This window comes from Syngnathus leptorhynchus, chromosome 14 (genome assembly GCF_054491065.1).
Source record: "Syngnathus leptorhynchus isolate UIUO chromosome 14, UIUO_Slep, whole genome shotgun sequence".
Taxonomy (NCBI): domain Eukaryota; kingdom Metazoa; phylum Chordata; class Actinopteri; order Syngnathiformes; family Syngnathidae; genus Syngnathus; species Syngnathus leptorhynchus.
In genome coordinates, this window is record NC_141208.1 from 1196298 (window position 1) to 1212488 (window position 16191).

A 16191-nucleotide genomic window follows, 5' to 3' on the forward strand; every position below is an offset into this window, starting at 1 on the left:
GTGAAAGTGAAAAGTGCCACACCCGCCCTCACCCCCACTTTCTGATTGGCTGTTTCATCTGTGACGTCATTCGGACACTCCATTAGGTACACCGCCATTTTCAGGTGTACCTAATCACAGGCCACTTCATTAGGGAAAAATCATAGTCAAAATTTAAATGAAAGTGAAAAGTGCCACACCCAAACAACCCCCCACTTTCTGATTGGCTGGTTGATCTGTGACGTCACACGGACACAGGTGTACCTAATCACTTCATTAGGGAAAAAGTTTAAGTGAAATTGAAAAGTGCCACACCCGCCCTCACCCCCACTTTTTGATTGGCTGGTTGATCTGTGACGTCACTTGGACACTCCATTAGGTACACTGCCATTTTCAGGTGTACCTAATCACAGGCCACTTCATTAGGGAAAAATCATGGTCAAAATTTAAATGAAAGTGAAAAGTGCCACACCCAAACAACCCCCCACTTTCTGATTGGCTGGTTGATCTGTGACGTCACACGGACACAGGTGTACCTAATCACTTCATTAGGGAAAAAGTTTAAGTGAAATTGAAAAGTGCCACACCCGCCCTCACCCCTACTTTTTGATTGGCTGGTTGATCTGTGACGTCACTTGGACACTCCATTAGGTACACCGCCATTTTTAGGTGTACCTAATCACAGGCCACTTCATTAGGGAAAAATCATGGTCAAAATTTAAATGAAAGTGAAAAGTGCCACACCCAAACAACCCCCCACTTTCTGATTGGCTGGTTGATCTGTGACGTCACACGGACACAGGTTACCTAATCACTTCATCAGGGAAAAAATTTAAGTGAAATTGAAAAGTGCCACACCCGCCCTCACCCCCACTTTTTGATTGGCTGGTTGATCTGTGACGTCACTTGGACACTCCATTAGGTACACCGCCATTTTCAGGTGTACCTAATCACAGGCCACTTCATTAGGGAAAAATCATGGTCAAAATTTAAATGAAAGTGAAAAGTGCCACACCCAAACAACCCCCCACTTTCTGATTGGCTGGTTGATCTGTGACGTCACACGGACACAGGTGTACCTAATCACTTCATTAGGGAAAAAGTTTAAGTGAAATTGAAAAGTGCCACACCCGCCCTCACCCCCACTTTTTGATTGGCTGGTTGATCTGTGACGTCACTCGGACACTCCATTAGGTACACCGCCATTTTCAGGTGTACCTAATCACAGGCCACTTCATTAGGGAAAAATCATGGTCAAAATTTAAATGAAAGTGAAAAGTGCCACACCCAAACAACCCCCCACTTTCTGATTGGCTGGTTGATCTGTGACGTCACACGGACACAGGTGTACCTAATCACTTCATCAGGGAAAAAATTTAAGTGAAAGTGAAAAGTGCCACACCCGCCCTCACCCCCACTTTCTGATTGGCTGTTTCATCTGTGACGTCACTCGGACACTCCATTAGGTACACCGCCATTTTCAGGTGTACCTAATCACAGGCCACTTCATTAGGGAAAAATCACGGTCAAAGCTTAAATAAAAGTGAAAAGTGCCACACCCGCCCTCACCCCCACTTTCTGATTGGCTGTTTGATCTGTGACGTCACTCGGACACTCTATTAGGTACACCGCCATTTTCAAGTGTACCTAATCACAGGCCACTTCATTAGGGAAAAAGCTTAAGTGAAAGTGAAAAGTGCCACACCCGCCCTCACCCCCACTTTCTGATTGGCTATTTTCATCCGTGACGTCACACCAACACTCCATTAGGTACACCTCCAGGTGTTCCTAACGTCACATATGTCAATATGTAATCGGTTTTGTAGCAGTTTCGTAACGCCTTCCATATCATACGGAAGTGGAGGGGCTCTTACACACGCGGACTGGTTCGCCTCTCTCTAAGCGATGTGCATGCCACCTGTCTGACAAATAAATGGAGTTTGATAACCACACCATTCGGATCATCTTACATATATAACAGAGGATTTCTTTATTTTTATTATTTTTTGTATAAATGATGGGTCTTTTTTTTTTTAATAGTTCACAGATCTGAGAAATCTGTGATATCAACCAACTCATAACAACGTAATACACGTACATATTGTCATATAAAGCCGTTAACCAAATGAATGATTTTTATGTTTTAATTGGCAAATATAAAAACAAGGAAAAAACACACCAGACAAGTTATAACATAAATGTTTATTAAAATAATATTAAACGTACATTTTAAACCAGCAATCTAATGTGAAACTGCAGTCGGATAACAATATTTAGGCATGCATACACGTTATTTAAAAACTACTACATTCTGGCTTCCATAGTTCACGCCAGGAGGGAGACGCAAAACGTTCACTGCCTGATCCGTTGATGCACGCACGGGAAGTAAGGCAGTTCACCCATTGACTCGTTCGCCAAAGGGAAAGTCAGGATTCGTTCCCTCACTGATCCGTCCGTTCTCGTGATGAACTGGAAATGCAAATCACAGATCCGTTCAGTTGATGAACGGGAAATGCAATTCACCACTTGTTCGTGAAGGGGAAGTTACGTCATTTTCTTCTTCGTTTTGTTTTACGGCGAGGTGGCGCCAGCCTCAATGTGCATGACCGACACTTACTGGTTGAAGTCATATGAACTGAAAAAAGAACGGTTCACTCTCGTTCACTGAAAAGATTTGTTCTTTTGAACGAATCGTTCACTCACGAGCCAACACGACTTTCAATGCAGCATACCTGCTTTCATTTCTTGAAGGGAAAAAGGCTGATCTTAAAACGTATGTCTTTGCATTTGCGTTCGAAACGCGGAAAGTTGCATGCACGTTCAATTCATCCAAACATTTCATGTCAATTTTTGTACCTTTTGTGTATGTATCGCCTACATCCGTTTCATCAAGATATGGATAGTCGTGTTAATATTGCTCAATGCTGGTGTTAAGGAGACTTTCAATTATTTCTTGCAGAATCGCACACCTTATAGCTTTCCTCTTGGGCAGCGACCAACTAAAAGTATGTCCACACACACACACACAAAGTCCGACATGGGGGTTGAGGGGGGTCATCTTAATTGTGTTGCAGGGGCCGGACAACGCTGTCAGGGTTTGTGCGAACCATTCAGGCGAAACCAAACCCTTTGTGTCCTACAAAAGGGCACTTACGTAACGTTTGGGAAAACCACAACGGGGCTCTATGGAGAGCGGGCGCGTGCGCACACATACACACTCAAAGAAGCTTTATCAACTTTAGATTTGGAATTTCAAAGTCAAGTCAGTCAGGTGTTGCCTTCTGAGCGCATCGGACATAACCCGCGTCTTTCTGTCCGTCTGTTTATCGATCGAGGGACAAATCACAATACTTGTCATGAACACCTGTTGATACAAGGATCGTCGTAGGTATTTCTTGTTTGATTATGTGAAGCTACACTGTGACCAAACAAACGGAAACATGACCAAAAATATCTCAGTCGGTTTGCTGTTGCGTTAGTGAGAATCCAATTGTTGCTATCGACTCAACTATCAGCCGACCCATCTGTCTTTCCCGTGACAGTTTTAGTTTGTACTCTTCCTATAATACCCCTCTAAAATTGTTCGACATGCACCCACATGAACGCAATAAAGTTCCTAAAAAAGTAGAAAAAAGGAGCTGTCCGAACTGTTCTTCTGCTGACATTTTAAAATGACGAGTGGCTCTTGAACGCAGCGGCCCGGTGCGCCTGCGTCATGGCGACGACCCACCACCGGTGACGTGTTTGGGGGCTGTAGCTGTCCGGTGGGAGTGGGGTTGTCCTGAATTGACCGAGAGCAGCAGAGAGGGGAGGGGAGAGTCGTTTATCCGCGGCCAAAATATTCGCTCCACATCATCACAGGCAAAGCCGCTCGACTCATCGGTACGTGAGCGTCAGGATTAGGACGCTCCGCAATTGCATCCGCATCCGCATCTGCATCTGCATCCGCCTGCATCATTGCCTCAGCATGGATACCACATAGTGAGTAGTCGTACAAGGCTCGCAACATCCACGCGTGAAGCAGCCGCTTGTCATTCAAACGTGACAAGCCACCCGATGGAGTGGCCTACTTGAACCCGTTGCACCGCGGGCGTCGGCTGTGTGTGATTCAGCCGCTTCTGAGCCCAACTATCGGGGGGCCTACTTTAGAGATTTCATTTGGTACAAGCGCACTTGAGGGGAATTTCACTTCTGTGACGACATTTACGGACTTTTGGAAACGGAGAGCCAGAACAGGCTCAGGTGTTGCGTCACCGCCAAGGCTCGTTTCTCATGCTGAATAATGCGCTTTCTCTCTCTCTCCTAAATGTACTTCACGCTTATAGAGATTCCCTTGAAGATTTTGGGCATTGAACAGCGATGATGGATCTGTTATTAATGTGCCGTGACGTCATAACGAGCATCACATTGGCACAAAGTGTTGCTCAGAAGATTAAAGATGAGATTGTTTCCTTAACATAATATGCTAACTACCTATCTGGGGAGAAAATGTGTTTTTATTTGGCCTCACTGCAACGTTCAACAAAGCATTTACCTCAAGATTAGATCGATGTGCTAATGTGGATCATGGAATTAAGATTCTTCAGGATAAGATGCTTGCCAGTTCCTGTTTCGTTTTATATCAGCAGCAAAATGGCCAACAATAAGACTGTTAAGACAGTGCAGGATATGATGCGTGCCACTTCCTGTTTCGTTTTATATCAGCAGCAAAATGGCCACCAATAAGACTACTCAAAACTACATTTTTTGTTCTCGACAGCGATGACGAGTTCCAAGCGCCGGCCGACTGGCTGATGTCCAAAACGTCTTCCCGACCCACTGTGGGCATCGTGTGCGGTTCGGGTTTGGGCGGTCTGGCGGAAATGCTCAAAGACCGCCAAATCTTCAAGTATGCCGACATTCCCAACTTCCCGCAAAGCACAGGTAAGGCGGGCGGGCGTTTTTGAAGACATGTGCAACCATGTGTGTGTGTGCACGCTCATTAACAGCACGGCTTGTGTTACGTTTTAGTGCAAGGCCACGCCGGTCAGCTGGTTTTTGGAACGCTCAAGGGAAAGGCCTGCGTTTGCATGCAGGGCAGGTTCCACCTGTACGAGGGATACCCCGTCCAGAAGGTCAGGAGGAGAGGAGAGGCGAGGTCCTCAGCTCTGCGGCGTTAAGAGAAAACAAATTCAAAGAATTGTGTGTGTGTGTGTGTGTGTGTGTGTGTGTGTGTGTGTGTGTGTGTGTGTGTGTGTGTGTGTGAGGGGGGGGGGGGGTATTACCTGGAAAGAAGTGTTGAGAAAAGAGAAGTACCTACAAATAAGTGTTGAGAAAAGGGAAGTACTTTTGCTGAGTTGTTTTAATTTAACCACTTTTTTCAGATGTTTTTTTCTTTCTTTTATAATCGAACCACTTCTTTTGGACGTATCTCCCAACTGCCGCAGGGTGAAAAAAAAATTAATACGTCAGATTGAGATCGTATTAAGGACATACTTGAATGATATTGTGATTAAAGTCGTGTTTCAGAATGTGCCCATGGCAGCATCCTCCTCCCTCCCCGCAGGTGGCGCTGCCCATGCGCGTCTTCAAGCTGATGGGTGTGAAGACAGTGATCCTGACCAACGCGGCCGGCGGCCTCAACCGGGACTACAATGTGGGTGACGTCATGATCATCAAAGACCACATCAACATTCCGGGATTCGCCGGAGTCAACCCCCTGGTGGGACCCAACCATGACAGGTGATAGACGCACTTGACCGCGTTTGACATTTTCCCCCTTGACAGAAAAACATTGCCTGATAATGTTCTGTGGAACCTTGTTGCGAGGTGCACTGTCAAGTGTGAGATGACCTTTTTGTGGTGTATCCAGTTTAGTGGCATCAAAGAGCTAACAAACCCAGGGATAGTGGCTAACGCAATTTCGATCTCTTTGTGTGTCTTGGCATGTGAAGTGATTGACAATAAAGCTGACTTTGACTTTTGAAACCGGAGGAGCCAGTTGACCTAGCTCGCCAGCAGCTAACGTGGGCTTTGTGTGCACACGCTGAGTCAGCTGACTTTTTTGGCATACTGTTTGGTCAACTTTCAGGTTCGGAGTGCGCTTCCCCTGCATGTCGGACGCGTACGACCGTGACCTGTGCAAGCTGGCACGCGAGGTGGGGACTGAGCTGGACTTTTCCCACTTTATGCGCGAGGGGGTCTACTGCGTGTTGGCAGGGCCCTCCTTCGAGACCATCGCCGAGTGCCTCATGTTACACCAGCTCGGGGCCGACGCCGTGGGTGAGCGTGGTTGCGCTCTGGTGTCGCTAACTTTGCGAACCCAACTTACCGTTTGTGTCTCGGTGTCGGCGCAGGCATGAGCACGGTGCACGAGGTGATCGCGGCGCGCCACGCCGGCATGCGCTGCCTGGCCATGTCGCTCATCACCAACCAGGCAGTCATGGACTACGAGAGCCACGCCAAGGCCAACCACGAGGAGGTCCTGGAGACCAGCCGCCAGCGGGCCGCGCAGCTCGAGCGGCTGGTCGGCGCGCTGGTCGGCCGCCTGGAGCTGTGAGGCGGCGTGCTCTTCCTGTCTGGCAAATATTAACCGCTAAAATGAGTGGGATTTTAATCCGACAAACTCCAGTCCCCAAAGCAATTGATTTTCTTCGGAGCGTGACATCCATCACTTTCCATTTGGTTTCAATGGTATAGAAGGAAAGCACAAGCAACTCAACCAACCCCAAAGTAGGTGGCACTTAGCAACATGAAATGTCATATCTATTTTGCTTATGAGTAGACACTCAAAAACGTCAGTCAGCCATCGTGGCTCAAAGCCACCACTCATTTCGGCCTCTTCTCTAGACAAACTCTTCATAGTTGCCTTGCCACCACAAAAAAGCATTAGCAGCCTCCTAGCATACCGGCAGTCAGTGTTGATGAAAGCGACTAAGCGCTGTTTGACTCCAAAAGCAACTTCTACTTAAAACTCTTGTACGACTTATTCCGTAACTGAGTCAAGGGATTTTTGTAAAAGGTGTGACCGAATGTTCATCTCCAAAGTGTATTTGAGTTCAGCGTGCATGTGCTTTCTTGGTTGCTATATGACATTAATGTCGAGACTTGTCAAAAGTAGACCGAAATTGTGAGGAGAAAAAACAACAACAAAAAAAGTCTTAACTGCACACGCACTTGACTTCTTCCCCTTGAACCACTTTTGCCATAAATGAATTGCACATTACAAACTGAAGTCTCAGATGTCTTTTTTTTTTCTTCCCTTTTTTAGCTACAAGGATTACAATGTGACTTTTAAAATAAGCGAGCCATTCAATGATAAATGAACTCTTTTTTTTTATGCTTAGTTGATATAGTTGATTGAATATGGCAGTGAACAATTTATGTAAAAAATAAAAACTAGTACAAATATAATAAGAATCAGATGTGAAAATACATTTTGAAGTGAACTTGTTTAATTGCGCACTTTACCCGAGTTGTGGTGAAACATCCGTGTGATGTTTGAGAAATCTCCTCTTGGCCCGTTTACATTTTTTCCTCAAGACAACACAGTCTTCCTTCCTCCTCACCCAACTAGACAGGAAAAGCAAAAGAAATGTTGGCAGGCCACATCAGTACCGCCCCCACAAGGTCATGAAAAGTTTTCTGATTCAAATGATGGCGATCCAGCATCTGCTGACCATTTGAGGGAGACGTGGAAAACATGCAGGAAGGACCAGAGTTGCCTAGCCATGTTTTAGTGGTTGCCTGAGGGCCACGCTGGAACATTTGCAGTCGTTCTCACATGTAAAGAAAGCTAAAGTGTCCAGCGAGCGCCAACACGTTATTATTATGTAAAGAGCTTCAACATTTGAACCTCAATAAACCACCAAAGTTCTTCAATAGTATATATTTTCTCAATCGACTTTTTGTTTTTCAGTCTACTTTTGGATTGCTTTTGTCAACAGTTTCATGTGATTAAGAATCCTGACTTGCATTCATCTGGGACTTTTCCCAGCCACGCGCGCGCACGCACGCACGCACGCACGCACGAAGAGAAAATATGCAGCCAAACAGGCAGGCCTTGTCAAAGAGAGGAAGTCATGGAACTCGAGTAATTTGGCAATGAGGATTAGCGTACTTAGGTGATGGAATGTTCCGACAAGAATCATTTCATGGACAGAGCGAAGAGGTCACGCTCCTGTCGTGCGGCACTTCTGATATCAGATGATATCAGGTGATATCAGCGTACAGATGAGTCATATGGCTAGCCGTCCCACCTTTGCCACAGATTGCAATATGAGAAAAACACCCAACGTCATGCAGCGAGCGTGCTGCCGCTGCAAACTGAGCCCAACGAGTCTCGTGTGAAGCTTAGCTTGTCAGGCTGCCTCACATCACAGGCCGAGGGACCGGAGGAGACTCGCGCCGTGCCAGCAGCCTCCAGCTGCTCCTTGCCTAGCTCGTTTTTCCGTATCCACCGTCCGACGGAGCAAGCGGACCGGCGACCCTTCTCTTGCTGTACAAGGTCCGCAGCGAGGCAAGCCGCGTCAGCCGTACGTGTGGATCACGCAGTGGCGCTTGAGGTGGTGCATGAGGATGAAGGTCTTGCCGCACTCGGCACAGTTGTACGGCCGCTCGCCGCTGTGCGTGCGCTGGTGCACGCGCAGGCTGCTCTGCTGCGTGAAGCGTTTGCCGCACTGCAGGCAGCCGTACGGCTTCTCGCCCGTGTGCGTGCGGTAGTGAATGCTGAGGTGCGACGAGCACTGAAAGCCTTTGCCGCACACGCTGCACCAGAAAACCCGCTTGCGCTTGTGGCTTTGCTGGTGCAGCTTCAACTGCTGCAGGCGCCAGAAGGTCTTGCCACACTGCGCGCAGGACAAGCCCCGCGGGGAGGGGCGCTGGGCGGCGTCCGGCTGGCCGAAAGCCGGCCGCGTGGCGCTCGCCGCCGCCGCCACGTCTGACGCTTCCCCGGCTTGCGGGTAGATCCGCTCCTTCCGCAGGTCCGACTGAGGTCCGGGCGGAAAGGCCTTGGGGTACTCTCTGTCGTTAGAGGATGGCTGCGAGGGGCCGCTCGAGCTTCGCGTCTCAGCAAAAGCATCCGAGTACTCGTCCACCACGCTGGAAAAGTCCGGGAAGGCAGAGTCGATATGGTCCCCCTCGATGATGGACGACCACAGCTGGTGGTCTCGATCGTCCAGAGAAAAGTCGGCCAGTCGGTTTTGCTTGACGGCGCCCAGCTGGCACCCGTCCCGATCGAAGCCGCCCGACGCCGTTTCCTCTTTCTCCGTCTTGACCGGCACGTGGAGGGCGTGCTCGTCCGACGCAAACGAGTCGCCGCCAAAGCGACCCGAGCCGGCAGGATCGCTGATCCACAGAACCTCATCTGGATTCTCTTCCTTGATGGTGAAAGAAGAGTTGGGGTCTTCTGCCTCAGGACACTGAACAACGCAAGAAGGAGATGGAGCATTACAGTGCAATTTGAAAGCCAGAAACAAGGCTTGAAATTCTAACTCCAGAATCAGTTCGCCAGTGATGGGACGGAAACTCGAATGCCATGTCTGCCATGCCATGTCAATAGTGTGAAGCGCTTTCATCTGACTCACTTTGATGAGTCCTGTTGTGTGGGTACCACTTCGTCCGTCACTTCCTCTATCCATTAAGTTTTCTGGACACAATAAAAGATAATTAGGCAAGATGTTTTTTGTTGTTGTTTGCTCCTTTGATTGTCTTTTTTGTGACGCTCCTTACCGAACACTCGCTGCATCTGCGCGTTATTACTCTCAGCGGCGAGCAGCTTCCTCTTCAACATCTCGTTCTCGCTTTGCTTCCGCGAGATTTCCAAGTGCAGGAAGGCACTATTGTCATCGACCAGCTTGCTGATTTCCGCTACCGCCGCCTTCACCAAAACCTCCATGATGGACGACAGCTGCGCTTGAAAAGCGACGCACGCCATGTTTCCTTATACTTTACGGGCACTTCCACGCACTAATGTGTGCGTTTAATGGCCAGACGTTGGTTAAATGGCACGAGGACGCTGTGGGAAACGCTTCATCCCGATTTCCGTGCTCACTTCCGCATGAGGGGCGGGACATACCGTAAATGACCTACTAAATGCGCAAGACGTTGGAGCAAACGTCGTGACGTGCTTGCCTTTATGATTGTCTGTAGACGGAAATGGTAGGAGCACCTTTTAAAAAAAAATGCATTTAGACATGAAAATACTGAATTAATGTATTTAAGTCTTATTTAAATAAACATGATTTGAGCTGGTGTAGCTGCTAATGCTAGCAAGAGTTGCCGATTTTGTTCGAAGTTTGTTTTGATCCAACGTTCCCAATATCTTTTTTAAAATCAATATTTTTACTGTGCAATCCAAATGCACTTTTAATCGGTTTCATACACAAAGACAAAACATCCGTTTTGCACAAAGAACATTTGGAAAAAAAAATGACCAATGACTACACAGTTCAAGGTAATACTTTGTGACATCAATAACAAAGCAATCAGAACTCCAGGTTGTGGTTCTCGTACAAAACACAAAAGTACAGTGATCCCTCGTTTTTCGGAGAGATGCGTTCCACATTGTGGTCCAGTACACAATCTTAAAGCTTTTTAAACCCTCCCCAATACTTTTTTGCTACATAAACCTTTCCCACTCCCTTAATAATCATTTCCACGCTGTTCTGTGCATAAATAAAAGAACAAACACGTGTGATATAAGGCAGTTCTTTTGTTCAGACAAGTGAAAATGGTTTAGATGTTACCTGCTGAAACCCGCAAAGTGGCGAGGGATCACTGTGTTAGGGAAATGGTCAGCCAGGTTCTGCTTTGGCTTTGAAACGACACACCGATAACATTCACGTGATTTAACGCTGCAATAGATAGGAGGAAAGGCGTTACAATCGCATTTAATACATCTCCTTCAAATAATACTGGTTCACTGACACACAAGCAAATGAAATGCAACCAGTTCTCCACAACGTTCCGCACGAGTGACTTCAGCAAGGTCAAACGGCAGTGCTTCGGATCAAAAATTCCTCAACATTATTTTGGTCGATTGCGACGGCTCTGTTTGTTCTCTTATTGTTTTCTCTTTCTCAAAACGAGATGAGGTCAAAGACACACAAGAGCTCGGTCAACATTCTTTCTACCGGTGGACTTTGATGTGCACTTGCAGTTTGTCGGCGTGGTCGAAGCCCTGACCGCAGACGTCGCACTTGAACGCCGCGTCGCTTTTGCACCGATGCCTCTCGAAAAGAACAAACGAGTCGAAACTCTGCCCGCACGCCGAGCAGATGTAGCGGTTTTGAGCCGAGTCGGAGGACGGCGGACCCAAGTCCTCTACGGTCCCTTCCTCGTGCGCCGCCGCCACCCCCCCCTGCGAGAACGGATCCAGCATATCCATCTCGCCATTGGTGGCGTAATGGCGCCACTCGGCGGCGTCTAAATAGGCGTCGCTCTCGCCCACCTCACCGTACTGGCACCCGCTCAGCGGGTCGGTGAGAGTCTCCGGTCCGAGCGAGGGATCGGGGGCCGGCTTCTGCGTGAGGGGATGCGGCCCCTGCGCTTCCTCGTTGGTGTCTGGAAACAAACGAGAAATGCGACGCACTTAAGTCAATGAGCTTTTTCGTTTCGGTGGCGTATTTCCATTTTGCAAGGTGTCACGGCCCGAACCGTTCCTGTGCGTCTTCATGTGGCACTTGAGGCTGGACTTCTGGTTGAAGCATCGTCCGCAAATGTGGCACCCGTAGGGCTTTTCGCCCGTGTGGATGCGCAGGTGTCTCTCCAGGTGTCCGGCACGCACAAACATCTTACCGCAGTACGAGCAGAAGAAGCACTTCTTGGGCCGGTACTCCCGGTAAAAGGAGCCGGTGCCGTTTTGGCCGTGGTCGGACGGCTCCCACGGCGGACCGGCGGCGGACCGGGGGTACGGCAGCTGCGATGACATCACGAGGTTGTTGTTGTTTTCGCCATAAGGCTTTCCGGGAAAGGCAAACGTACGGCAAGAGGTTCCCGCCGCGACCTCTGGATCGTTTGTCCCGTCACATAAAGATGCTGACTTTTGCTTGTCCGCCGCTTCCCCTTCAGGCTGCGTCACGCTCTCCTCCACGGGCTCCGATTTGACCGTCGCAATACGAGACGATTCCGGACGGTCGGCGGCGACCCCCTCGGACGCCGCCGGCGTGATGTCGGCCTCTGCTGGATGATGGACCTCGGGGCTGGAGTGCTGCGCCTGCGCCTGCGCCTGCGCCTGCGTGTGTTGGATGTCAGCTGGCGCCAACTGATGAGCTGCGAGGACAAGTTGTTGACTTGAGACTGAAAGAGAGCAACTCGAGTTTTTACTCCAATTCGGATGAATATTGCAGTGGTGAGATAAAAGTTCATCAGATGAATTGATCCACTGCCAATCTCGGGACGCTGCTGTCAACTGTAATTGACGTCATATTGTTAAGCTAGAGGCAGGATTTGATGGCCTGTGACTTACATCTCTGGTGGATCTTGGTGTGCTCCTTGAGGCTGCACTTTTGGTTGAAGCGTCGCCCGCAAACGTCGCAGCGGTACGGCTTTTCCCCCGTGTGGATCCTCTTGTGCCTCTCCAGGTTCCCGGAATGCTCAAAATATTTGCCGCAGAAGGGGCAGGCAAAACCCCGCTTGAACAACAGCCGGTTGACCATTCGCCGCCGTATGTTACTATACAAGTGGCGGTGCGCCCCGCGCCCGGCAGTTCCTGTCTGCCGCTCGTCGGCCAAAATTTCACTCGGGTTTTCCCGCTGTCTTTCCGTCGGCGGACCGGGTAGATGGCAATCGGCCGGTTCCGCGGGTTCCCGCTTCACGACGATATCGGGAAAGTCGCTTTGGAGCTTTTCGGGCTTCTCAGACTTGGCTACACCTGTGAACAAACGAGATTGTTTTCGGACTCAGTCATTGAAATATAACAAGAATATGAGTTTATATGAGCATCATATGACTTGGTGACAGCCCAAAGGCGAAATTTCCACGGGAAAGGAAATTGTCGGATGTGTATGAAAAATGTGCAACCTTAAATGGTCAAAACTAAGAAACATACTGCCATCATCCAATGAAGCTGCACCGGGTGGAGCGCACTCCAACCGGGGTGCGAGCTGCTTCTGCTTCTGCTGCTGCTGCGCTCCCCGCAGGTTGTCCGCCATGCGATGGGCGGCTCTCAGCTCGCCGTGCAGCACCTCCACGCTGCTTCTCAGCCGCCGAATCTCGTGTTCCCGCTGGGTCACCTCCAGGCGCAACACCACTATGCCGTCCTCCACCACTTTGGTGATCTGCGCCGCGGCGGCGTTGCACAGGGCGGTGATGATGGAGCCGATTTGGCTGCGAAGAGCCGGCACGCTCGACATGACGGCGCCGTGGGGTCACGGAGAAAACTGTCTCAAGCACTGGGGGAAAGTTACACTTGGTCGACTTAGTTTGGCCTGGGCATCGTGTGTGATGTTTGGCTGGCGCTAGCTGAATAGCTAATTAGGTGTCAACACAAGCGCAGGTTGGGCCGCAAATCGTAGTGAACGTTATACCGTAAAGCAGCTCAAAGAGACGTTACGCAACTTCGCAACGCTCGATGCTGTAATAAAAACCAAAACAGCGCTGAGTGGAAATGGTGCGGAGATGCCGCTGGTTTATTCCAGAAAAACACCTCCCAAAAACAAGTTTTTTTTTTTTTTTTAGTTAAATGTATTAGTTTAGCGTGCAATCAAAAGGAACTCGGTACGTCCCGCAGCAAAGATGTTTGTTTTTACAAATACGACTGAACGACACAATTCAAAAGAAGAGGGCAAACACAAGCGTATTTATGAACAACAAAAAAGTTGTACATCTCCGTTCATCCTTTGACATAGGATGCGTTTGCACAGATGCATGTCGATGTCTATTTTGAAATGAACTTGTAAAATCTTTGGGGGGACAGGCAAGGGATTTTATCTACAATCTACAATTTGGATGATGTATTTCCTCTTAAGGGTTGATAAGGGACACATCACGTGTGGAGTGAAGCGTGACTTCCTTTTTAAACGGGCACACCCTGCTACACTTGTGACTTTCTTTTTATATTGTTGTCTAGCACCCCCTTGTGGTGTCGCTTGGCACAAGTAATTGTGAGGAACTGTTGATCAAATATCAGGATTACTAAACACTAAAAATTGTGATGTAAAATGGAAGTCAATCTGGCCAAATGTGTCACTTATATGCATTTCAATATTTCCTAACTGCAATGGTTTAAAAAAATAGCAGCCGAGTGATCATTGACACACCCTGAGTGTAATTGCAGCACCATAGCTGCTTTTTATTTTTTTATTTTTTTAAATGCCTTGAGTTTGATGGGTGGAAAAAACCTAAAATAGAACTACGAGAATTAAGGCTCCAGTAGTGGAAAAAACCTGCTGGCGTAACAAGTCGACAGCTTGAGGACAATGGGAGTTTACAGAGATAAAAAAAAAAAAAACAGATCATAGCCAAAAATGCTTTACTGGAAGTCTGCAGAGAAAAATGATGAGATAACTGGCTGCTCACTTGTTCCATGGCAAGGAGGTCCAGTTCCACTGGTCCGGTATGTTTCAATTTGACACGTATCTCCACCCCCATGCAAGGATGCTATATTTTCAAGTGGAACATTTCGATTTGGATCCATTTGTTGTCCTCACATCTTTGAAACCAAAACCAGTCTTCCTATTCAACTCATTTTTCCCCTCCACATTTTTGTTTGGTTCTTATTTTAGGTTCTATTTTGAACTGATTACACTTTGTTTATTTATCCTTGCTGCAATTTGAATTTGTAATTGGATTGTTTTTCTTTGTGCCTGTGTTGTAAAGCTTTTTTTCAATGAAACCGAGTAAGTGCACATTTCTTTTCGGTCAGTGTTGCAGAAGCATGTTGCACAATATTTGTTTCATCGCGACCTCGAAGATCTGAAACTCCCGAAATGTTATTTCAGACCTCTCATTTCCTGTAGTCAGCCAGCATCCAAACTTGTTGATTTCTCGTACTTGGTGTTGCCACACAGCAGGCTTGTGACGTTCACAGCGAGACATAATCGTGCATTGTTGCGTTAAGATCAAGTTTTTCTTGTTGCCCAAAACGAAGTAGTACTGTAGAAAATTTGGCACACTGTACTCACCCTGGAATCCAATCTGTTCAGGTGTAAATTTGTAGTCTTTGATTGGGACATAAAGGCAAACACGTTTGGTCCGTATAAGCAAAACATTCTTTGCTGCTTACAAAATGATTGAAGGCTCAAAATCCTTAGATCAGTGGCTTAATTATACTTAATTATCGTGAATGCGATCAGAAATTCACCTCGAGTCCATTAAAACATCACGCGTGACTACAAAAACTTTCGACAATGACTCCAATTTGTCTCGACGGGAATGTTTACAAAAGCAGGTAGACGAGGTTCGTCGAAGACTCAGCTCAGGGTGAGGAATTTACAGACGAGGCACCCAGGCCAGGTCAGGAAACAAAATGGGGAATTTCAATTCAATTTCAATGGCGTTTGATGTCCATGGCCTTTGCTTTGTTACACGTTACGTTCGTAGGAGCCTTTGATGCTTGCAAAATATGAACATTAGGATGATTGGAGGTTCCGCACTTTGTTTCATTGAAAACAGATCAAAAAATGGTCTGATGATGGAAAAAACGTGCATGTTTGGTGGAAACTATTGCAAGTCTATTTGTGTGTGTGTGTTGGGCAAGTTGCATCATTGGAGGGGTTGATGTCGCGCCTCTCACCATGAGCAGCTAATCTGAACTGTTTCGTTGGTTTTTTCTGGCTGACCTCACATTGACATCCATGACCCCATTTTTGGCACAACGCATTCTTTTGACATGAGGAAAATGTGAACAAAACAAGTTTTTTTTTGTTTTCATTAGGCATCCGATGGTCGAAACCCGCTCATCTATTTCCTCTTCGGTTAACGTCAGAGGAATGCAACATAGCTGGGCCACACAAGAGTTGGCATTGTTGCGTTTTTGGGTGCGTGAGTCACGGCGACCTGCGATCGAGGATGCTGTGACTTGATTGACAGCTGGTATTCTCACTTGGGAGTCAACTGGCTTGATGGCATTTTCAAAAAAAGAAATCCATCTGGTAACAAGCAGTTATCCAACAGCAACTGGCTTGATGGCATTTTCAAAAAAAGTTTTGTGTCCTGAAGATCGGCCCAAAAATATTTGGGGTTAGGTGGAGGATTTTGAAGTCATTGGGAAGCTTATTGTAGTTCACGGAAAGT

The 16191-nt window shown here is 47.6% G+C and overlaps 3 protein-coding genes across 7 annotated transcripts; 1 reads left to right on the forward strand and 2 right to left on the reverse strand.

Annotated features, from left to right (window-relative positions):
- The first annotated feature begins 2684 nt into the window (after positions 1-2684).
- LOC147045794 (purine nucleoside phosphorylase-like) lies at positions 2685-7187 on the forward strand. Of its 3 annotated transcripts, XM_085929987.1 has the most exons (7): positions 2685-2752; positions 2939-2984; positions 4739-4902; positions 4990-5093; positions 5525-5700; positions 6050-6240; positions 6315-7187. In XM_085929987.1, exons 3-7 carry the CDS (start codon positions 4773-4775, stop codon positions 6515-6517), a joined length of 804 nt encoding a protein of 267 aa, XP_085786113.1. In that variant the 5' UTR covers positions 2685-2752; positions 2939-2984; positions 4739-4772; the 3' UTR covers positions 6518-7187. The 3 variants fall into 3 exon arrangements, with proteins under 3 accessions (XP_085786113.1, XP_085786111.1, XP_085786112.1); XM_085929985.1 differs by lacking the exons at positions 2685-2752; positions 2939-2984 and adding an exon at positions 3268-3363; XM_085929986.1 differs by lacking the exons at positions 2685-2752; positions 2939-2984 and adding an exon at positions 3801-3960.
- LOC147045795 (uncharacterized) lies at positions 7092-10049 on the reverse strand. Its single transcript, XM_085929988.1, has 3 exons — positions 9688-10049; positions 9543-9604; positions 7092-9377 (listed from the first exon to the last, which is right to left on the reverse strand). The coding sequence occupies exons 1-3, from the start codon at positions 9890-9892 to the stop codon at positions 8487-8489; spliced, it is 1158 nt and encodes a 385-aa protein (XP_085786114.1). The 5' UTR covers positions 9893-10049; the 3' UTR covers positions 7092-8486.
- Positions 10050-10312: 263 nt separating this feature from the next.
- On the reverse strand, positions 10313-15392 carry LOC147045796 (uncharacterized). Of its 3 annotated transcripts, XM_085929984.1 has the most exons (5): positions 13007-15392; positions 12425-12829; positions 11614-12255; positions 11413-11520; positions 10313-10811 (listed from the first exon to the last, which is right to left on the reverse strand). In XM_085929984.1, the coding sequence occupies exons 1-5, from the start codon at positions 13308-13310 to the stop codon at positions 10732-10734; spliced, it is 1539 nt and encodes a 512-aa protein (XP_085786110.1). In that variant the 5' UTR covers positions 13311-15392; the 3' UTR covers positions 10313-10731. The 3 variants fall into 3 exon arrangements, with proteins under 3 accessions (XP_085786110.1, XP_085786109.1, XP_085786108.1); XM_085929983.1 differs by having other exon boundaries at positions 10313-11520; positions 11614-12228; XM_085929982.1 differs by having other exon boundaries at positions 10315-11520; positions 13007-14994.
- Between the last annotated feature and the right edge of the window lie 799 nt (positions 15393-16191).